The sequence below is a fragment of the Dipodomys spectabilis genome, unplaced genomic scaffold (assembly GCF_019054845.1).
Source record: "Dipodomys spectabilis isolate Male_0828 unplaced genomic scaffold, ASM1905484v1 ptg000526l, whole genome shotgun sequence".
Lineage (NCBI taxonomy): Eukaryota > Metazoa > Chordata > Mammalia > Rodentia > Heteromyidae > Dipodomys > Dipodomys spectabilis.
In genome coordinates this window covers 3,778,914-3,804,222 of record NW_024871203.1, presented here as the reverse complement: position 1 = coordinate 3,804,222, position 25,309 = coordinate 3,778,914, and the positions used below count along the sequence as shown (strand labels likewise).

The 25,309-nt window shown below is 34.7% G+C and overlaps 1 protein-coding gene across 4 annotated transcripts in view; it reads left to right on the top strand.

The window, feature by feature from the left end:
• Positions 1 to 25,309, top strand: part of Cnksr2 (connector enhancer of kinase suppressor of Ras 2) — a 218,098-nt gene that overhangs the window by 133,840 nt on the left and 58,949 nt on the right. For 2 of the 4 annotated variants that reach the window (XM_042670198.1, XM_042670196.1), the window contains 2 exons: positions 10,403 to 10,492; positions 12,023 to 12,237. In XM_042670198.1, coding sequence (XP_042526132.1) covers positions 10,403 to 10,492; positions 12,023 to 12,237 — 305 coding nt within the window. The remainder of the gene's footprint in view (positions 1 to 10,402; positions 10,493 to 12,022; positions 12,238 to 25,309) is intronic. The other 2 variants (XM_042670199.1, XM_042670197.1) reach the window with 1 other exon arrangement.

Here is a 25,309-nt window from a genome sequence, read left to right as displayed (position 1 = left end):
TACATAAGCAGTATGTCCATTCTTTTTATATTCTAGAATTTTCTGTATTTATGTTGAAGAAGATAAATGTTAATTTAAGAGAAATTTGTCACCAAACCTCATTGGTTGATGACTCATGACAATATAAAATACATTTACTAGGAACTTACTTGAATGACAAATGAGCATAGCATTGATAGATTTCAGGGGAAGAGTGTAAAATGAAGGATAAGATGAGAAACAATGTGTTATATCATTTAAAAATCAGACAACACAATCTTGACAAGAAATGTACTCATTACCTTATGTAACTGTAACCCCTCTGCACATCACCTTAGCAATTAAATTAAATTAAAAAATAAAGGCTCAGTAACCAAATATCAAAAAAAATTGAACAGCATAAAATTTGCTTCATTTTCTTAAACAAAAATAATCTCTGGTCAGGCACCAGTGGCTCAAGCCTTTAATCTTAGAAGGCTGAGATCTGAAGATCTCAGTTTGAAGACAGTCCAGTCAGAAAAGTTGGAGAGATTCTTATTTCCAATTAACCAATAGAAAGCTAGAAGTGGAGTTTGGGCTCAAGAACACCAACCTTGAATGCATAAAGCTGAGACAGTGCCCAGGCCCTGAGTTCAAGACCTAGTACTTGGAAATAGGAGGAGGAGGAGGAGGAGGAGGAGGAGGAGGAGGAGGAGGAGGAGGAATAATAATTATTATTATTTCTGGACACACATAACATTTGGGAAACAACCTAGATGAGTGATTAGTATGATTCACTATACCACCAGCCATATTCAGTAATACTGCCTTGTCATCTGACTACTCCATCATATGTATGCTACTTTTACAAGTTGCTTCTTTAGGTCTTTTTTTTCATTTGTTGGATGAATATGATAACTCCTTTATAGTGTTTTTGTGAGAATTTAATGACAGTGCATTGTAAATTGCCTTACTACCAAGTATATTAAGAATTTACTTTCATTATTATCAATATCACATAGAAAGTTTAATGGGAAAACTAGAAGGAGGGGAAATGCTATCGAATCAGTATTTGGTGTCATCTTCTTAGGTTTCAAAGCATAGATTCAGTGTAATGATACCAGTTGCTTGGCAACTTCTCAGAATAATAATGTTTTTCATCATCTTTACCTTTTCACTGTTGATGGACTCCTTGCCCTTGTATCATGCCCTTCCACTGTAGCACATTTTTTTTTGTTTTGTTTTTTTTTTGTTTTTTTTTTGTAGCACATTTTTATGCATAGGAGCTACTAAAAGACACAACTGAGTCCTCTGTGGCTATGTATGGTCATACTTTAAAAGAATAAGAGGAAAGCTGGGCACACAGGTGGTTCATGCCTGTGATCCTAGTTACTCAGGAGGCTGAGAGCTAAGGATCCCAGTTCAAAGCCAGCCAGGGCACTGAAGTCTGTGAAACTCTAATCTTCAATTACCCACCAGAAAACCAGAAGTGGTGCTGTGGCTCAAGGGTAGAGTGTTAGCCTTGAGCTGAATAGCTGAGGGACAGTACCCAGGCCGAGTTTGAGCCCCACGACCAATTAAAAAAAAGAAGAGGAAAACATTTTTACAATAAGAGCACAGGACTGTATTGATTTAAGGCAGGAATCCAGACATTTTCTGATATATTGAAAATCCAGTGCCTCAACAACCACAAAAACCATAAGTGAATGCAAGGTTATTATGTTAAAAATGTTCCTCAGAGTTGGAAGCATGGCTCATTTGGTAGAACACCAGCCAATGAGCATAAGTGTCAGGTACTGAGTTTGAGTTCTAATCTCAGAACAAAAAGAAAAAAGAAAAAATAGTTTTCATGCCATTTCATGCACTATGCATTGAGCACAATTAATATCTGTAGCATTATGCTGGAACATTTTCAACTTGAGTCCTGGAGCAAGGGAAAACCAAACAACATCTTTTTATCCACATGAATAGCAAGCAACCAACTTGAATGACCTAGAGGAGCATGATGAAGGACCAATGGGCAATGACATAATAAACTGAATTTTATCAATGTGAAGTAGGGATAGTTATCTGTAGATTCTAGGGTCTCTAATAATATTTCAGCATTGCCTTTTTCTTTATCTTTAGAGCAGTAAAATTTTAATTAATAGCACTATTTCAAACATTCTTAAAGGAATAAATATATATATAATGCATCCACACTTCTTTTATTTCTGAGTATATGTCCACTGTTTTTCCTGCAATTGTTTGACTATAAATAATCTTCCTCATCAAATAAAAGTTTTGTTATCATACATTAGCAATTTTGGAAATGAATGAAAATGTTCCATTCCTAAAAATGAACTATCCATAGAAATTAGGAGATATGCATTATACTTATAGGAATTCTTATTCACTTAGATTTCTTATTCCTTTGAATTTATTTAATACATTTCATAAAGACTGGATGTTAATTATTTTGAGCATCAAGATGAGGATTATAAAACACCACATAATAGAAAAAACCGTTTAGTAGTATTTTGACAAAGAAATAGAAATGTAATAGAAATAGAAATGTTTTCAATGTAAAAAATTAGAGTAATCACCTGTGTAAGACATTTCTATCTTAATGTGTATAATTCTACCATACATCAATTACGTAACACAGCTCTTGCCTCATAGAAAGTGCCTAAGCTGAGTGACAATTCAGGGCCTTTATTTCAAGCCCCTGTGCTGACCAAGAAATTAAAAGAAAGTTTGAGGCTGGACATGGCTCAGAGGTTTGAGCACCTACTTGGCAAGTGCAAAGCCCTGAGCTTACATTCCCCATACTGCCAATAAAATAGAAATAAAGACTTTATAAATAAAATGGAAAAATTATCAAATAACAAATCTGATACAGCTAACAAAGATTTTTTTAATCTTCAAATGAATTAATCAAACAAAAGATATAAACGAGATGAACTAGTGCTCCTCTTATAGATAGAATGAGAAGACCAAGAATAGACACTAATTTAGTGCTTTTTATGTAGGGTCAGTTTTGACCTTCAAAGGACATTTTGCAATTTCTGGAGGCATTTTTGGCCACACAATTCTGGCAGGGTGCTGCTGGTATCCAGTGGGTAAAGGATAAGAATGCTGCTATGTATCCTGCCAATTCCTAGCACAGGACCCACAATAAGGAATGTTCTAGCCTGAAATGTTGACAATCTGCTGTTGACTTAAGAATCAACTGACAGATAAATTGAATACACAAGCAGATACCAGAATATCAAAACCAGAGACATTATATAACAAAGAGATTGCCTTATCACTTTTTTTTAATTCAGAGAATCTGAAATCACTTTGGAAGTATATATTTATCTACTCAGCATATTCCCTGGGCAAAAGTAGTATAAGGTTGTGAGCATCTGAGACTACCCATCTTTCCCTATAATAGAAAACATAGTCATGATATCCCCTGGAGCAGGAAGTGATACATTTTTCTTGTTGAAATCAGAAGGCATTTTCCCTATGGAAATAAAGGAAAGCTGGGTAAATTTTAAGTAGAGCTGTTACTGTTGGCTTTCAACGTATTCCCGCGTTTTCTTAAGTGTGTTCTTTCAGATCACTAGCTCTGAAAGAGGGTCTGTAAAAGAGAGGTTATATGGTTAAATAAGATTTGGACACTGCATTTGTGTCCTGCCCTTGGAGATTAATAAATGCACATTAGCAGCTTTAAAAGTCTTGTTAAGCTGGACGCCAGTGGCTCACGCCTATAATCCTAACTACTCAGGAGGCTGAGAACTGAGTATCACAGTTCAAAGCCAGCCCGGGCAGGAAAGTCTGTGAGACTCTTATCTCCAATAAAAACCACTAGAAAACCGGAAGTGGTACTGTGGCTCAAGCAGTAGAGCGCTCGTCTTGAGCTGAAGAGCTGAGGGACAGCGCCCAGGCCCAGAGTTTAAGCCTCATGACTGACAAAAAAAAAGTCTTGTTAAATTTGGAATAACATTCTTTCCAAATATATCTGTGCATCACATCTTTTTGTCACATAATACTTATTAACTTTCTAATAGAACTAATGTTTGGTAGAATATATTTTGGGAACTACTGAAATAGACATCTATAGCTTTGTTAAAGACTCAAATGTCAAATAAAAATTTCTTGGCTTTTTAAGTTCCAAACAACTAAATTAAGGGACTTAGGAACCATATGCTTTTGGCCACCTATTATTTGCATGCTTGTCACCTTTCTTGTCCAAGTCTGTATTAATGCTGAGTATAGCAAGAGGACAATGTATTTTAGAAGTGTCCATTTTTATTTTTGATTGGATCCAGTTATGTTACCATTATCCTTTAAAATTTAATGACTTTCCATTTAATTCAGTTTTGCTCCTCTTAAAATGTGTGCCTCTCTACCTTAAATAGCCTCAGGATGTTTTTCTAGAAATGCAGTCAACCATCTGAAAGTAATTTTTCTGTCTGGTATGTGGGATTTTGGTGGGTATATGACCAAGGTTATAGCTTAACTATTCTTTACTACATTCATTTTCATCAAAGTATTGTTTAAAATATTTAGAACAGATGAGTTTATGTATATACATTTTCTCAGACTCTAGAGAAAGTTTTTTGTGAGAATTAAATGGTATGACAGATATATAGAGAATCTTTGACATTAAAAATCCTTTGTGAACTCTAAGAATGTTGCTTCTCAGGTACTGTTTATTATTCTGAAACAATAATTTTAGCATGTTTGTGGAGAGAGAAAAGGAGGGAGGAGAAGAGGGGAAACTAGAGAAGAATAAATTGATGCAACTGAAAAAGGCAACAATTGAGTGGTATTTCAACAGACATAGGGGTAACATAAATATTTTTAGGAAGGTAATCAAGAAACAATACTACTGATTCTCAATTGACTATCAAACAGTCCTATAAGGCTTATTTTATTAGAAAATGAAAAGAATAGGTCAGATATTGCTTTAAATGTAAAGGAAGGAAAAAGAAAAGGAAAAAAGGAAGGAAGGGAGGGAGGGTAGGAGGGAGGTAGGGAGAGAGGGAGGGAGGGAAATCTGTGAATGTATAAAACTAAGGTCCAGCATATAAAATCCCCTGCTTACTTTCTTGACAAGTGGTTAATGAATATTGAGCAGTTCTTTTGTTTATGACAGGGTTCTAAGTTCAGAGAGAACACAATAAACAGCAGAGATGTTTCTTTTATCTTGAAATTTACATTCTATAAGGGAGACAAGATTTTAGCAACTAATTTCGTAAATACTTATTTGACCATAATTAGTATACTATGAAAAATATCAAGAGGAAATGTACAGAAATACAGAGAAACCCAAGGAACTTACATCATTGCTTAGCTCTGAAAAACACATGCAAATTTAAGAGAAGAGAGGAAAACCAGAGGATAGAGTCCTGTGTACAGAAATGTTTCTAGAAGAAAAAATTAATCCTTAATGCCAAATGCCACAGATAAATTAGAAAAGCAATGGGTTCAAAATAGTACTGGATTAAACAACATGGAAGCTGTAGTGACCTTGAGGGTGGCAGATTTGGTAAAGGGCAGAGGAAGCGTTTGAGATATGAGAAGTAGAAGTGGAAATGAGGTGGAAGCTGATATAAAGAAATTTTCTCTGTAAAAGATTTTACAGAGAAAAAAAGTTTTATAGAGAAAACAGTTTTTCTCTGTAAAGGGCCAGCAGAGAAATAAGAAAGTGAGAGGTATCAGTTTGTAGGATGAAGAGAGTTGTTTAAAGGTATGCCCTTGAATAGAACAGAGAACAGACTCCAATGAACAACTTAAATGTGTAATCTCCCCAATATCGGAGCATCTTTTCATTCATGCATCTCACAAAAAATTTATGAATACTTAATCTTTCCCAGAGAAAAGCTATAAGAAAGATAAAGTCCTAGTTCCTGGCAAAAATTCCTATACATACAAAGATACAATAAAAAATACAGTCTAATAAGCATTGTTGATACCAAACTCATCAGGAAAGTGCCTAAGGACACATAGAATCAACAGTAAACTCTGTCATAAGGAAGGAATGGTAGCATTTGTCATGTCACAAGACATGTTTTATTATCTAAGCTTAAAATTTTTCAAGGGCTGGGAATGTGTCTCAGTGATGGAGTGCTTGCCTTTCATGCATGAAGCCCCGAATTCGATTCCTCAGTACCACATAAACAGAAAAAGCCACTATGTCTTAAGTGGTAGAGTGCTAGCCTTGAGCAAAAAGAAGCTCAGGGACAGTGTCCAGGCCCCAGGACTGGCAAAAAGAAACTTTTTTCAAGCAGTTCTATATAGAAATTTTACATTAAAATACCACACATACTTAAAAATAATAATTTGAATATATCATTGTAGAGAGTACTCTATCATTGTCTAAATTTGTAAAATTATGTTTGATATGCTATTTGTGTTTAATTATAGCTAATTGTACTTCAGAATTAAAAGTTACTTGCCATCAACTTTAGAATAAAATCAAACACCAGGTGCCAGTGGCTCATACCTGTAATCCTAGCTACTCAGGAAACTGAGATCTGAGGATCACAGTTCAAAGCTAGCCTGGGCAGAATCGTCTGTGAGACACTTATCTCCCATAAACTACACAGAAAAAGCCAAAAATGGCATGTGGCTCAAGTAGTAGGGCACTAACCTTGCGTACAAAGAGGGTCAGGGACTGTCAATAAACAAATAAATAAAATTCAAAGAAATTATATATCTCACCTTCATTATGTTTATTATGATATAATAAAATATACAGAGCACAATTAGAGCACAATTACTGCTTCTGTGGAGGTGCCAGTTAGAATACTTCAGAAGTGTAACAGATATGAAACCAAATATCAAAGCCATGCTTAGACTATAGGCATCACTAGGCTTATGATAAAGTGTCACAGAAATTCATCAAATAACAAATGTCTTATCCTTATAATAGGAAAAAATTGCCCTTAAGTGAAGCAGTCAGCCAAAGCTTTTAGAGGAGGTCTAATCCTCATTATGTAAAGACAGATTGTTGTTAATTTATGTACAATTACATAGGATGGGCCAAATGTATAAATATTTTTAATTATCAATTTGCATTGCTTTGTTAAATATTAGTCACATGAGTACAAAAATACATGTACTAACAATATGCATATTTTACTTACTGTAATACTTATAGTATTTTGGGGGGTCTTGGTGATACTGGAGTTTGAACTCAGAGCTCAGGCTTATTAGGCTGGTGCTCTACCACTTGACCCATGCTTCTAGTTATACTTCTTGCTGGTTATTTTGGAGATGATGTCTCATAGGCTTTTCTGTCCAGATGGGCCTCTAATCATGTTCCTCTAGATCTCAGCTTTCTGAGTAGCTTGAATTATAGACATCAGCCACCAGCACCTATCCTGTTGTGATTTTTGTTTGTTTTTTACCAGTAATACCATATAGTACTTTTTCATATAGTACTTTTTCATTTGAACTTTGATATCCTGTAAAATTAAGTGCTGCTCTATACATGCAGTAGCAAATAGATTCCAAGATACTTGTGTATTTGGAACTAGAAATAATATAAAATGTGGTCTAATCTTTAATCTTCCATGGACTGCTGTTGATATAAAATATATGAATGTCTGTTGTTTTAATTATTTTTATTAACTCCAGTTCAGTATTCTAGAACGGTAAAAAAAATTTTAAAGCATCACTTACAAGCAGCCAATTTATATTGAAACTAAAAATGTACTTGACTTTTAAAAATACTTGTATTTGCATTACTAAATCTATAGTTTTTATAACTAGTTGAGGCAAAGGCTTGCAAAAGTAAATTTTAATCAAGGATTTTTAATCTCAGCTTTTTTCTAATTCAGTTATTTTCTTTCCATTTTTATTAATAACATACAGTATAATTCTATTAAGAATTCAACTTGTGAAGAATTCTTATTAAATGTTTTATGCAAAATTATTCCTATGGTTAATTATACAACCAGACTACTAATCAGGAGCTTAATTACATGCTTCAATGATTTAACTCCATTAGCATCTCAGAGATGACCAAAGCACAATGAATGCAATTATGTATTTCACATTTTGTGTTTGAAGTATATTTCTTCTTGTTTTTGTGTATGTCTACTTGTCACTAAACAACATGTCAACTCTTCTAAAAATATCAAAATAGTTTTGTAAAATGCATGAAATGTATAGCAAATAAAACAACTCACTCCATACTGGATTTTTCACTTTTCAAAAGATTTTTTTCTTAACTGCTTCAGTTTCAATGTCCATGCTGAGATGGATTTTATTTTTAAAACCCTAAAGAAATACTTTGTAGGCACTCTGAAAATATAGCATTTAGAACCTTGGAAATCTGGAGGATGGATTCTGCCAAGCAATAGAATAGATGGTGGGGGGGGGGGGAACAACAACGTTTTCCTCAAATCATTACAAAAACAACCTTTTCCTCAAATCGTTACCTATCCTGATGGGCAGAATATACTGACCTCTACCATCTCATTCAAATTCCTTCTGTGTAAATGAGCAGAGATACATCCCATAAGTATCTTGTAATCTTAAGTGATCATTTATAAAAGCAGTTGCACTCATTGAAAGGAAGCCATTGAATAAATCCTACATTGTAAGGTCATTAATAATTTTATCATATCCAGCTTATTCTCATACTTTAAAAATGCAGCAAAGCTTATTAAATTAATTGTAAGTGTATATAAGATGTAAGATTGGTATAATATCCTTAAGAATAGAAGTAAACATTTCCTAAACTTTTAATTGAATTTATTTGTGACTGGTGCATAAAAAGGTCATGAAATAAACATTGTGTGATTATAACAACTGATCATTAAATGTAACTGAGCAAGGAGGGAAAAGGAGAGAAAAGAAGTTAACTGAAAAATGCTAGTGGAAAAAGTCAGCACATTAAAGGAGGAAGGACTGTTTTGGAATTCTCTTGAGATTATAGCAGAAATGCAGAAAGTGGTCGTTGGAAAGTAAGATAACTGGAGGGATTGCAACTTTTGTAGATGACTGCAACAGTGAATGGGAAAAACAACCTTAAGAAACTTGAGAGGTCAGAATGTCAGATGATAAGTATTGAAGCCACCTAGAATTGTAACAGAAGTGATTATTTCAGACCTGGATTTGACTACTAATACTTGGCACTTACCAGCTGTGTTTCCTTAAGCAAGTCACATAACCTGTTACTGTTCCATTGGAATATGAAGTTTATGGTAGTAAATTTCTTCACATTTTTGGCAACCTTTATATTTGAACTTGGGGCTTCATCCTTACTAAACAGCCTTTCTACAATTTAAGCTAAGCCTGGAGACTATCTTTGCCTTATTTTTGGATAAATTCTCATCTTTCCCCATCCCCCCCAAGGCTAGCCTAGACTGATCCTCTTACCTATGCCTCCTGCATAGCTGAGATTACAAACTACCACACCCAACTTGTCTGCTGAGGTGATGTCTCACAAATGTTTTGCCCAAGCTGCCCTCAATCCTTGGTCCTCCTGATCTCTGTCTCCTAAGTAGCTTGAGATGACAGGTGTTCACCAAACCTAGCCTATGTATTTCTCATAATTGTGAAGACATACATAGAATAAATAGTTCTGTTTTTATTGTTATTAGGATTATCAATCATTATTTTTATGATCCATCCCTGTGCAAATTTCTAGTTGTTATTCATTCCAATTTTATTAAACAACTATCTCATGCCAGGAATTATGCTAGGTATGCTTTTGAAGTTTTCAGGTGACTTTTTTGGCTGTTTTATGGTTCAGGAATATCCAAATGAATAATAAAAATACATTGCAACCCTGCCAAAATGTTATCCTTAAAGTCTTTGCCATGACTTCTAGAACAGGTTAAAGCAGTATTGCAAGGATTCATAAACTAGACATCCTCATTGCAACAAAAATGGTACATGGAGACAGACCAACCTATAGGATATGAAAGAGATGGTAGCTATATTATTGAAGCATAGTGATATGCAAAATGCAGGGTTTCTTGAGTTAGAAGGCAATAAAGATGAAATTTAGCCTTCTGATGTTCCAACATTAAATAATGGGCTAATGTCCTGGTAGGTAAAGCACAAGAAGCTGCATCTTGAAAGTTGCCTATCTGGAGATAGACATTTGGACATTATAGAATAAAACGGATCAGTTTCTGAAAATGAAATAAAATTATGAAACTAATGATCCTCTTTGTAAAGGATCATACTCTTAATGTCTGAGTCTACTAAGAAAGTAAACATAGGCTATTCTTTATTTATAAAATTACTTTTAAGTTTACATTATTACCAAAGCAATTGCTAGAGGCAGTTCCCCTTCTGACTCAAAACACACATTTTCTTCATATATACAAATGCCAACTACAAGGTTGCATATGAGTGAGTGTGTTTTGTACAGTGTAGGTAAAAATCAGTGTAAGTCTGAGCAGGCATGGGGGAAAAACAATGTGATGTGAACTTTGTTCTCTGTGTTTAGGCAAGCTACGACCTATATCTATGCCAGTGGAATATAATTGGGTGGGGGACTATGAAGATCCAAATAAGATGAAGAGAGATAGTAGAAGAGGTAAGTGTTCTAGAATTTCAGTGTAGGCTGGGTTGTTTGACACTGAGAAAAATGAAATGTTCTTTAAGTAGGTTGTATGGCATTAGCAAACACAAACTGGTTATGCAGCACAATCAAAACAATCCAGCATTTGACTATCTTGACCCCTTACCAAATAGATATCTTCTATGAACGCCTTCTAAGGGGATTCAAGGCAAATAATTACAGGGTGAAAATGATTGTCTGATTGTTCATTGCAAGCTAAAATTTCAAAAATCAAGGTCAGAAGGGTGAAACTGTGAGAAAGACTTCAGTTTGGTGAATAAAAAAATTTATCCCCAGTCTCCTTTGATTCAAAGACATCTTTACTTCTTTTGTATTGATAAAAACTCAGAATGAAAATTGAAGTATGTGGAGGAAAAAAAGCTAATGGAAACTGGGCCAGTGACACTAACAAAAACCGTGTAGAAATGGGAGGGGGAAGCTGATTTGCTTTTTTTTTTCTGTTCTGTTTGCTGTTCAGGGTAATCTTACGTGGGGGTGGGGCTACTCTTGAAGTACCTACCAGAAGTAAGTTTTTATGTTCACTTACCCTGCTATTGAGGTAAGCTAAAGGAAGTCTCACTAGTAAGTAGGATTTGACAAAGTGTGGATATGGTGGGACCAGATGGACATACTGTTACTTCCACTTTTTGAAAGGAAGAGCCACAAGGTTATAGATGTATTTAAAAAATGTTCGTAGAACCTAAACTCATTTAACTTCCATCATGGTATGTTTGACCTGTTTGCCTGTTATTTTTAGCCAACTTACAGAATTGATTTCATTACTTTACAATTCCACAGACCACATGGACAAGCAAGCATGAATATCTGCTGCATTAGTCTGTATAGCACTTGTTTTATGGAGTGAGAATTTCTGAAAATGTGGATACATCCAGGAACACTGACAGATTCCTCTAGATCTATGTATTCGTTCTATTTTCCAAGCTTTGGTTTCTAATTTCATTCATTTTATATAATAAATCAAAAATATTTAAAGCAATTATCATTTGCCATCTCTCAGTCTCTCTTTTGGGACTTCATATTATACTATCATCTTATATAAAATGCTGTATGAAGTACTGAGTGTTGACTAATAATTCAAGCAGAGATTTTATGAACTAAGTTTCCTGGCTATTGCTTCATAATGTGCATACTACTGCGAGTGTGCTACCTAGCATGCCATAGGCCATTGTTCATCACCAAACAAGAACAATCCTCCTGGGGATCTTGTTACAAATTTTAAGAACCACGTACCCAGAACTTCTGATTCTAGTTCCACATGCAATTCTGATATAGACAGTCCAAAGAGAAGTCCAGGAAAGGTAACCAATAGGCTCTTTATTCTTTTCCTATCATACCAAATTAATACCTACTATATTTTCACTACATATTTTGCAAGTTAAGTCAAGCTAAAGTTCTGAAATGAAATCGAATGGCACAACTGGAAATGAATGCTAAATGTGTGGTACATGCATATTGATATTGGTTTAATTATCTCTTTTTATATAGAAAACTCTCTTCTTCGATACATGAGCAATGAAAAAATTGCTCAAGAAGAATACATGTTTCAGAGAAACAGCAAGAAAGATACAGGAAAGAAGTCGAAAAAGAAGGGCGATAAGATTAATAGCCCAACTCACTATTCATTGCTACCTAGTTTGCAAATGGATGCTCTAAGACAAGACATCATGGGCACACCTGTGCCGGAGACCACATTATACCATGTAAGTCAAATTTCAGAAGCCTTTGATACATCTTTTCATGGGAGGCAAGTGACATTTTCTTGATAAATTCCAAATTGTTTTTACTCTGCTGTCAGATTTTCAAAAAAGATACTGACTTTAAGGTTTGCCTCTAAAAATGATGGATTATTCATTTGTTCTTCTGTTCATATGTGCAATGAGTTTCTATATTTTATCAGGTTAGATTTTTATTGAAATAAGGTGCATAAAATTCTATTCACTGATTAATTAGATTAATACGCTTCATGTGATAATTCAAAATTAAAGATAGAATATTTGTGTATGTATGATTCCATTTCCATTTAAATATGAGCCTCTGCTATGTGCTAGATGTGAACATAGTATTAGAGGTAAAAACTGGAATACAGAAAACTCCATTATAAAGGGAGAAAGATAGACTGAGAGTTCCAGTATAGTTTAAATGTTTTAATGGGTGAGTACAGAAAGTATACAAGTATCTTAGGGAAAATAGAGCCTTGCTTTTCAGGGGAAATGAGAAAAGACTTCACAATGGACAGCAATTGGGTGAAGAATGAAAAATAAATAACAATATTTCAGTGAAAAGACAATGCAGGTGTGCCATTGAGAAGTAAAGAATATAATATATTCCAGGGGGTTTATTCATATGGTTCAGAATTGATACTTCACTAAAAATTGAGAGTTATTGTTTGAGGAAGGGGAAGTAGATAGGCCTGGAAACATACAGGGTTTAGAGCAGGAATTTTATGATGAAGTACTTAGACTTTCCTGAAGTAATAAAGAACTATTGAAGAGTTTTGACCTTCAAAGCTGTATGATCAGATCTGTTAGTTCTTCATTGGAGAGCATCAATTGAGGTGTCAAAAGCAGAAGAGCCAGACAGTTACTTTTAAAAATCCATATTAGGCCACTTCAGTTAAAGGGAGCTGGTTATGACAATAAAACTAGAGCTTCTAATTAGGAGCTCTTGAAAAACATAGACTAAATGTTCTTAAGCAGTAATTTGAACAATTGTACTTGATACTCAAAGGATCAAAAGCTTCAATCTACCATATTCTTGGAAGTGTACCATCCAGATATAACAAGATGTGAAAAGATCTAATGACTTTTATTCTCAAAAAACACTAGAGTGAACAAAATATATCTCTTTAAGTAGATAGAAGTATCATTAGCTTAGGTACCTAATTGTCTACTCTCTCTATACTCCAAACCTCTTTCTGTCCACAAATCTAATGCTGCAGTTAATTCTACTCCTTTAAATGACTGAAATATAAGCCAGGTACTGAAGTATAAGCATGAGCTCATACTGACTGAAATATAAGCTCATGTCTATAATCCTAGCTACTCAGTAGGATGAGATATGAAAATTGTAGTTCAGAGCCAACTCTGGCAGGATAGTCTATGAAACTTATCTCTAATTATCTAATCAAAAAAATCCAGAAGTGGGGCTGTCGCTCAAGTGGTGGAACAATAGCCTTGAGCAGAAAAGTTCAGTGACAGTGCACAGGCTCGGAGCTCAAGCCCCAGGACTGGCACACACATGCATACACACACACCACCACCAACAACAACAACAATAACAACAACGACCTGAAAATAGTGGGCTAAAGACTTAAAGAGAATTTTTATTTTTTACACCTGTATACACATGTTTATTGCAGCTGAGGTACCCAACAACTAATGAATGGATGAAGAAAATATAGTGTAGGAGATATACACATACTCATGTACATATGTATATACATACATACACATACACTATGGAATATTACTCAGCCATAAGGAAAAATAAAATAATGTCATATGCAAGAAAATGATGGAACCAAATATAATATTGAACAAGATAAGCCAAACTGAAACAGTCCATAATTTTTTATTTTTCCACTGACATTTGAAATGAGTATGAAATCAATACTCTTCCAAGTATGTACATTATTATCACCAGTCATCATCAGAATTATTTCAACACTTTCCTCTAGAATCTCTGTTCCACTCATAAGTACTAGCCTGAGCAAAGGTCTGAAGATGAGAAACAGCAAGCCTATTTGAAAGAAAAGTTTGTAGTGAGGGATAAGGCTAGAAAGAGAATAAGAGACTGATTTAACCCAGAACATGTCATCTATTAAGAGACAGGTTTTAATCATAAAAAGAGTGGTAATCCAGTGAATATACATTTAAATATTAAGCCTGTTCCATTCTGTCATGCATATCCAGACAGATGTATGTTGTATACATTGTATATATAATGAGGAAAGGAAAATAGTAAAAATGACTCAGTGATAATTAAAAGAACTGTGAGTATTGTCTAGGTGTGTAAATTGCTGTGATCTTTCTGAAAGCCATTATTTATTTTGGTGTATAGAGAGCTCAGTCTAGTACTTCACATCTAGTTTATTTAAGTCTACATTTGCCTCCTATTTGCATTATGTGTCTTGAGTCTATTGTGATATTTCCAATAGTTATTTCCATCTTTCTCAACTAATTTTTGACAGAGGGTTAGCAAAGTGTAAGGATTGCTGTTAACCTGTAGAGGAGAAGATATACTTCCTTACAAAACTGACTCACCAGTTCCAGAATAGAAAGCTAGATACTTCCTCTGTTCTCATTGTTGAAAGAAGTGAAATAATAGTTTGTATTGGATATGTATATCATACAGACATAGTGAACATCTGGCCAGAGGGTAGAATAAGGCTGGTAAAACCATTTGGTATGAAACAAGAAAGATACATGCTTCTTGCCTACTCAAGGCGGTTTGCCTGTATTGATAACTTTGTATGGCCCATAACCATGGTATAAATAGGAAAATGATCCTTGGCAGAAAAAAAAGTATTCTACACACCTGGATGAGAACATTGGATATCCAGTGTTCAAAAGAAAGAATTTCATTGTTGGATTTTATGAGCTCCTTGAGGATCTCACCTTGCACTTATTTAGTGTGTCGGCAATTACCAAGGAAATTTCCATGTTTTCTTCTATCTTTTGAACCATGCAAATTTTGCTTTTTTCCCCAAAATCTATGTCCAGAGAGAGTAAGGGAAGGGAAGACATTGTTCAAAAGGAAATGTACTCATTACCTGACTTACATAACTATAACACCTCTGTATATCACATTTATAATAACAATTTAAAAGTCTGTGTCCGAAGAACAAAACTCAAGCTCAGGTTAAATGATTTACCCAAAACTATTGTGAAAACATGCATGTGTGCTATTGTCATGGTAGAATGTAAATCACCTACTCCAGGAGTCCTTTTATATTTTTCCCTGATGCTTTGTACATGGTAGACATTCCAGATTTATCTTTGCTTTCTGTTACTACATTTTATTGAATTAGTAAAACATACAGAATGATTACTGTAGCTGTTCAATATGACCTATTGCTGGAACTACAAAACATTAAACTTAAGTTGTTTGGTCCTTGTAGGAAAAACAGCATACACTTAAATGATATGTTTTTATATTTCACAGCAATTGTTTTACTTTTTAAATCTCTCTGTACACACTTGTTTAAAAGTGGAAAAAATCCTTATGTTTTCCTGAACAAATAAGATCAGTATCAATATGCAATCTAATCACCTTCATGATGAGCCACTAAGCATTTTTATTAATTTTTCCTTTGGATAATATAGTCATTTTAATGGACTAGAACTGAATTGAAGAAGATTATGAAGATTAGGTATTGAGTTTCCTAGGCTACTATCTCTGTAATTCTAGCTCCGTGTAGTTTGAAAAATTGAGTTCAATTTAGAGACTATCTAGTATGAATTTAATAGTAAAATCTTATAAGCATCAGGATACACTTTAAAAATCTACTGTGTGTGTGTGTACACGCACGCACACGCGTGTGAAATGTTCCTAATAAACAGACCTGGATTATAATACTTAGTGATGATACATTTTGGAAAGCGGCCCAATAAAAAAACACAAAGCATGACATATATTATTTGCTTTAGTCCTTTATTCTTCTTAGCAATCACTACATAAATGTTTATATGATACAAAGATTTCAAATTTACAGTATTATAAAATAGGTATCTTAAGATGAATTTCATGTATTTGTTCTTCCACTGTTTTTTCCTAAACTTACATAAAAGGAAATAATTTGCTTTGCTCTAACCAGCAGGATTGTCCAGCAGCTCTTATCTTTTTACTCCTTCTTTCCCCTGACTATCTAAACCTTAAATTTCTGGGAGATCCCTGAAGTTTCTCTTATTATATTGTCTTAGCAACCAGTACTTTTTCCTGAAAAACTTTGTTGTTATTTATAATTATCCTTGTTTATTTGAAGGTCACCTTAGTGCCTTTTCTCATATACATGTTAGGACAGGTATGTCTGTATCTATGATGGAAAGAAGCAGCATCTCCATTTTGTTCAGTAGCTTATAAATTCTCAATAAAACTGTGAATGATTAATGAATGAGTGAACAAGAAATTTAATGCCATTATCTTTTGACCTGAAAACAAAGCTTGCTGAATATTCTAAGCTACAGGGGCTGCAACAAGTTTAGCTCTCTCACAGATCCTACCTTATCACTTCTATTTGGTCCTTACTTGCTTCCTTTCCCAGTCATTTCCTTCCAAAGAGCCCAACATGCTTGTCATCCAAACATTTTTTTGAAAAAAAAAACATAATTTAGACAGAAAAGTTCATGAGCTCTTATCTCCAATTAGCCAGCAAAAAGCTAGAAGTGGAGCTGTGGCTCTAGTGGTAGAGTGCTAGCGTTAAGTATAAAAGCTCAGGGAAAATGCTAAGTCCTTGAGTTCAAGGCCTAGGACCAGCACACACACACACACACAAATTATCTATACTAAAAACTTATACATTATCCCGAAAATGACCCTATGAAGTTGGTATTGTCATTATTTCTATAAATTAAAATTCATTAATTTAGTCATTCTCTTCTTACATAGCCCAGTAAATCCAATCTGATTTCTTACAGACTTCTTACAGCTCTACCACAGCAAATAAGCCACAAGTAGGATCCTAGTAGAATTGCATTCAAAGGGCTCCACAATAGTGAAGACACCATTTCAATTTCTATTTTTTAAATCCCACTGAATGAAGATCAATTAATATAAGGGTCACCACCATAGTAAACAGGAAAATAAACTGTCTTCCTATGGATTCTTCTACTATCATAAATCTAGAGTAGTCCCAAAGACAATGGTTAGTACCAGTTCAACAGTAAAGGGGAATGTCTTTACAAAAATTCAAGTGGCCAAGAATAATGTTGTTATTATAGAACATATGATTTATGATGTATAAACCTAGATGCATTTCTGAGCCCTAATTAATCAGCAAGAACAACATAATGATATTCCTCTCACTCATTTTAGTTTATATTACAGAAATGATACTGTTCATTTCCTATAAGGAAAAGTACATCCAAATGAGTAAATCAGGTAGCCTTCCATGACTAAAAATCTGCACATTTCCTTTGGGCACTGATAAATATATCAGATAAGGTTCAACCACAGAGGCAGAATCACTAAGTGACATTTGAAGAGCTTGTTAAGTCTCTCGAGACTTACAAAGAAAATCTGGATGTGGAGGGAGGGGTAAACAAGGTAAACTAGAACCTGTGTGTACAAATTGAATTGCTTCCAATTTCAACTCCTTCATTATGAAGATTCATAGGCTCCTAGTCAAGTGTCAGATGAAGTGAAGATCTGGTAGGAGCTGAAGGAGTTGCAAAACTGGCTGCTAACAAACCAAACCAAGAAAAACTTGCAAGCCAAGAAAAACTGACAACATGTATGGACCATGGCAGTGACTAACACCATACACGGACCTTCAAAACATAAGGGTTACCGCTTCCCTTATTTTCCAAGTTCACAGAAATTGAATTTGTGGCTATCCCAAATCTAAAACCAAACAGAGAAGGGAATAGCGAAATGTAAAATTCCTTCTAGCTTAGGCAGGTTTCAGTGGGAAACTTCCACATCCCACTACTTAGCATATATGCAGTACCACAGCCCTTACCTCTCTTTGCTTCAACATTTTCTTTCATGCATCAGATGGGCAAGGTCATCTTGTGAAGCTCTAGAACAATATTTCTTATAAATTGAAGATTTCTTAATACTTAGTTCCATTAGTATCTTACTCCACTTGCTTGTATGTATAATTTTTTTCTACCAACAAACAATAATCACAGAAAATGTTTTCTGTGTAAAATTCTCAAAGAATTTTGGTTTTTATTTAAAAAATAAATATGTGGAAGCAGCTCTCATTTATCCCAAGTGTTTGAAAATGCTAAACACCTTCTTACATAAAAGAAAGAAGCCATTGGTTTGACTAGTGACTGAAGAAATCTTGGAACTTTGCAGAAAATTACAGTAAGAGAAAGTTTCCATATTGCAACAAGAGAATATTTTGATTGCAAAATTTTCCATAACTGTGGCAATTTTCAACTTGAGAAGAATTTAATACTAGCTGAGCTTTCAAAATGTAACACAGAAACTGTCATTTTCTTCCACAATTAAAATAAATGCTTCTGAAATTTTTAGGAAAAGAATGACCCAAATTACCCTCCCCCAACACTTATCCATCCAAAAGAGGGGAGAATGGAGTTTGAACAGAACATCTGTGGACAAAATGAAAGACAAATGGTCTTTTCAGGCAAATGTCTGAAACAGGGATCTATTATAGCCACACAGAATACTGTTGCATGCATTACCATGGTTAAGAAGAGGATCAACAATACTTTCATAATGGCCTTTTATTTTGGCACATTCTATTTTTATGGACAGAATTATGATTTCAACACATCCATTCATAATTCATCATATAATTATTTGCATAAATATCTTTTGACACAGATATAATATACTTTTGCCAGCTACATCTTGAATTTAAAGTGTTAAATGCACTGACAATCTCAGTACAAGTAATGCTAAAGGAGAATGGATATAAAGGAACTTTTTTGTATGTTTTTAAATGATCTATTAAAGAGCAGAACTTTCAGTAATGTACCATACGTGATCTAGAAAGAAGATAGCACTTGTCCACCACCCACCACATAGACTTTTTTTCCTTTTTAAATTATCTTTTATACAAAGGGGTTTCCTTTTAATGAAGCAACTTACGAATACAATATATCTCGATTAATGTCACTCCATTCAACGTTCTCACCAATCTCTCCTCTACTCCCCCTTCTCGCACTCCTTAATTTTGTAGGAAATGCATTGGGTTCTTGACTGCATTCTTCCTCTCTTTGTTTCCCATTGACCCTACGCTGCCTCTTTCAAGTACCCACTTCCTGGTGTTTTGTTTTGCTGAACTTTGATTTTGACATTGTAAGGAATTACACTATTTCAGATCTCCCTTGAATCTGCCATTTTTCAGTTAATACATTTGCATATACTTGCATATACTCGAGGACATTTTTCAGATTAGCATTCAGCTTATTATCATTATATCCTGTTCTCTTTGCTGCTACTTTATTTAATATTCATTCACTGGGCCAATAGTTATTGAGTATCTACTCTGTGCCAGGTCCTCTTCTAGACAGAGTATAAAGCAATGTATAAAACAGGAAGAATTCCCCTTCTGTAATAGAATTCATATTTGCAAACAAGTCTTGATTAATAAATAAGTACTTTAAATTATGTTACATACTGAAGGGAAAAATAAATCAGAGATGGAGAACAAAGTGCCAAGAACAATGGGAGTAATAGAAAGAATTTAGTAAACAGTAGGCGTTTGACTAATGACCTAAAGAAGGTGAAGGAGTAAGTCACAATAGTATATGGGCAGAGAACATTTCAGACAGAGGGAACAGCAAGGATAAAAACTGGTGTGGGATTTTACTTGGCATGATCTGGGATCAACCAGTGTGGCTGGAATAAAGTAAACAAGGATGAGAGCAGTAAACAAAGGTAACAGAGGGGCTGGGGAGGTGGCTCAGTGGTAGAGTGCTTGCCTTGCATGCATGAGGCCCTGGGTTCGATTCCCCAGCACCACATAAGCAAAAAGAAAAAATCCGGAAGTGGCGCTGTGGCTCAAGTGGTAGAGCGCTAGCCTTGAGCTGAAGAGCTGAGGGACAGAGCCCAGGCCCAGAGTTCAGGCCCCACGACCGGACCCAAAAAAAAAAAAAAAAAAAGGTAACAGAGCCAGGAATTATTGAGGAGATAAAGATTTGTTTTTACAGTGAAATGAAAAGGCATTGGAGAGTTTTATACAAAACATTTTAATAAGATCACCCTGCGTCTTGTGCTACAACTAGGGAGCGAAAGAGCACAAGCATGGAAGACAGTGAGGAGTATTTGAGTATTACAAGTAGGAGACGATGGAAGCTTAGACCACTGTGGTAATAAATGTTAAGAGGTTGTAAATAGGTTTGAAAGATGAAGGTGACATAGATTGGACATGAACTGGTTATGGGATGTAAAGAAACAAAAGAATCGTCTCCACAGCTTATCACCTGAGCCAGTATAGATGGAAAAAAATGGAATTGCCATTTACACAGGTATACAAGACTAACTAGGATAGAGTTAGTTGACAAATGGTGACTATCATGAACTAAGATTTTTACACATGAAATCAATTGAACTAGGAGGCAGAAGCTCAGTCAAGAAGTTCTGGTTGATAATACAGATTCATAAGTTGTTAATGAGCAATACTTTGTGAATTAGTCTTATAAAGTTCAAAGAAATTCTACTCAGATGATCACTGTAATATTAGAATCATCACTCAGATGATCACTGTAATATGAGAATATTAGAAGATTAGATGATGAGGAAAACAGAATAGAGTTTTTTTTTTAAGAATTGGGGTTCAAAACTACTTAGAAAAGGAATTGATTTTAGTAGTCTGTAAGCATTGCTCACTTATGTTTTACATTGTATACACACATGACATGTGCCCCTTTACTCCTACACATACACCTTCACACTCAGCCTACCAAAAATACACAGCAGTAAAACAAAAAGATATGATCGTAGTAAAAATGAGATCTACTGTTAAAGAGATGAAAATTCTCCTTAACAATTAGTAACTGAAGTTATGTATCTACTAGGAACTGAGTCCAGAAGAGATAGAAATAACTGGCAAGAGGAGTCTTTTCTAATGAGTATCAAAGAAAAGATGAGGTTCAGCAATGTTGGGAAGCTAATGATTGATTCACTGAGCAAATTCAGCTTGTATTGAGCTGAATGTCACTGTATCCACAAGGAGCATAGTCAGATCTTTACATAAAACCATGAGACTTTCTGAGAGACACACCTCTCTCACTTGGGCTACAAGAATGACACAACAATCCATATCACAACTAAAAGCTTGGTGAGTATCTGAAAACACAAGAAATAAAGGCAACAGGCAGAAAAAGTCTTTAGACAAGTGAGTATAAAAAGAAACTTCCTTTCAGGAAGAACCTTCCACTTAAGCTAAAATCCCAAAACATCTTCAGAAAATTAAGGCTTAAGGACAATGAACTAAACAAGCAGATGATTTGTTTCTATAATAAATGAAAATATGAGTCATTCACTCAGAAAATTCCTTAAAATAAATTTTGAAATAAAATCAAAAAGATCAAACACAAGGTATTTTTTAAACCAGTACCCACTAGATATCCTAGAAATGTAAAATATTGCAGTGAAGTAAACATTACAGCTAAGATCAACTTGAGACTAGATCCAGTAAGACAGAGTGAAAGAATTCAAAAATTGAAAGATTGTAGATGAATTTACCTAAATGACACTGCAGAAATGTTAAAGGGTGAAAAGCATGAAAGACACAAAGAAAATAAATGGAAAAAAATAAAGAGAAGTTAGTAAAGAACACCATTCGAAGTGACAATGGCTGAAAATGCTCAGAATTAAAGTAACACTTTCAGAGCGGCCCCATAAATAATAAAGATTAAGATAAATGATAACCTAGACATTATAGTGAACTTGCAGAATATTAAGAAGAGAAACTGTTTACGAGCTAAAAGAGATTTTAGGAGATGACAAGAGTAGCTATAGATGTTTTAAATAAATGCCAAAAGAACACAAAGTAAAGCCAGGCGCCTCTCAGGTGGCTCACACCTGTAGTGCTAGCTACTCAGGAGGCTGAGATCTGAGGATCTCAGTTCAATACCAGCTGGGACAGGAATGTCCATGAAACTCCAATCTCCAATTAACCACCAGGAAACCACAAGTGGCGCTGTGGCTTAAGTGGTACAGTGCTCACCTTGAGCTGAAGAGCTCAGGGACAGAGCCAAGGCCCAGAGTTCAAGCCCCATGACCAAAAAAAAAAAAAAAAAAAAGAACTCAAAGTAATAGGGTTTAAATTGCGAAGAGAAAATTATTTTCTACTCCTAATTCTATGCCCAGCCAAGCTATGATACAAAAGTAAAAGATTTTTATATTTTTCGAATACAAAAAACCTTGAATTTTCCATCACAGACTGCTGTGCAAAGACTTTGAAAGGATATACTTCCTTGAAAATGAACCTGGATGAAGGATGATCTGAAGTTAAAATTAAAATATGGAAATATAGCTAGGCATCAGTGGCTTACACCTGTAATCCTAGATACCCAGGAGGCTGAGATCTGAGGATTATGATTTGAAACCAGCCATGGCAGGAAAGTCCATGAGACTTTTCTCTCCAATTAAGCACCCAACCAGCCAGAAGGGGAGCTGTGGCTCAAGCAGTAGAGTGGTAGCTTTGGGCACATAAGCTAATGCACAGCACCCAGGCCCTGAGTTCAAGCCCTAGGACTCGCACCAAAAAAAAAAAAAAAAATTCAGAAATAAGATGTATTAGTAATTTTCATTCTCATGAAAAATATATTTAACAACAGGTGTGCAGAGATTCCAGGCCTTTCTCTTAAAGTTGTTTAGGCCCCTTTAATGATTGGCTATATTATCAATTATTTTCATGTGTTTGTATTTAATGCCTTTTATTAAATTTTGTATAACATCCTAAGAAACTGAAATTGTTGTACAAATTAAATTTCTTTAATAAGATTGAATGATTTCTTCAGTCTTACTAGAGAACTCCACATTATAAATTTATATCTTGAGGATATGCATAACAAAATGCTTGCTTATGACATGAGGAAACCACCATACAGAAATTATTTATGTGTATGAATAGTGAAACATTTCTTACATAAGTTTGTAAAGGATCTTTGATAGTATAAAGTTGTTTCAGGGTTCCTAAGATCACTCACATGTTTGATCATTTGTTCGAGGAACTCACAGGGCACAACATATGATTATATTCACAGTAAGATTAATTCCAGTGACATGCAAGTGTATACAACTCAGTAAGGAACAGAGAGAGGTTCACGGAATAGAGAAATCCATATTCAGATCTCTTATGCTGTCTCACTCTCATGACAGGTCATGGAAAGCACACTTTCACTAGCAGCAAAATGCAGTCACATGATTCTTCCCAGGAAATACCACTACAGACTCAAAACTAAGAATTTTATTGAAGCCAGGCGCTGGTGGTTCACGCCTGTAATCCTAACTACTCAGGAGGCTAAGATCTGAGTATCGCGGTTCAAAGCCAGCCCAGGCAAGAAAGTCCGTGAGACTCTTACCTCCAATAAACCACTAGAAAACCTGAAGTGGCACTGTGGCTCAAGTGGTAGTGTGCCCTCCTTGAGCTGAAGAGCTGAGGGACAGCACCCAAGCCCAGAGTTCAAGCCCCACAACCGACAAAAAAAAAAAAAAAAAACAATTTTATTGAGTTGGTCTTTGAGCTAGACATTTCTGGCTAGTTACTACCATATTCCAGACACAGAAAGAAAGCGAGTATTCAGAAGCCTAGGTGAACGAAACTGTCCGAATTTAGAGAAGCTTCATGTCAGGATAGAAAACTTAGATTCCCAAAGGCTAGCTAAGGCCAATCCTGCAAATAGACGCTTCTAAGATATCACCTTTAGGTCTGCTATGTTAACACTTTTCAGCAGAGAAACCTGATTGTATAGTTCTAATATTTTTTCTATTGCTTTCAAAAGCATATAATATAATTTTATTTTTTAAAAAATGCAAATCAGTTGGAAAAGCATGCAAGTCTCTTAAAATAACTTCATTGTAATATTTACATATTTACAAAAGAACATTTATGGTTTTGTGTTGTTGAATGATGGATAAATTTGTATTGAGTGCCTAGCACTTCTTAGGGTTTGTATATTTAAAGGGTAAGATAACATAAGCATCTTACAAATAAAACTTATAGACCATAAAAAACATCTTTGTGTAGATTTTTTTGCAGTAGACCTTTAGGTTCTAAGGAACGGTATGCCAAAAGCATAGCAGGTGGCCCATGGTCTAGCTTAGAGGTAAAATAAAAAATAGGAGATACATTATATAACCCAATTCTTCCAAGCTGTTATCCATGCAGCTTCTCAAAAAGCAAACTACCCCCATCTTTGTCATTTTTCAAAATAATGAGCTGTAAAACTGAAATGATTACTTGTGGAAACAGAAAAGGAAAAAAAACAATCAGTAATTTTACAGCCAAACAATTTAGGGGAAATAACTGTATTTAAATTAACAATACTTAAGCTCACTAGCCTGGATTATTATTTGAGCTACCATTTTAAAACAAAATGCGCTCAAGAAAATCAACACCGCATAATAATGGGTTTTGTTTTTTATGCTTTTTCTCAAAAATTGATTACGAATTTCTGTAGGCAAGGATGCTACAAAGGTATGTGTTTGTGTGTGTATACATATACACACTCACATACATATATATTTTTATATAAACACAAATATCACATTCATATTTACATTGCTTTGACACTTGAGTGATTATTGATTGGGGGTTACACAGCATGTCAGTAAATTATCTGATCCTTATCTTTACAGCTAGTACCCATCCATGATATTATATTCATTAGACTTATATAAATCATTCACAGAATGTGGAAAATATTATAAGTAGAATGCTGCTTTATGATTAAAGACACTGAATAAAATATGCTTTTATTGTAGAAAACCAAGGCCATCAAATTTTATAGAAACAAAATCCAGCTGACCCTTACTGACATGCTTTTGTGAAGAAAAGGAAAAATCTGTTTCTTAAAATTTATTTTAAAAATTTATTTTGAAAGACTGTCCATAAATTAAAAATATACA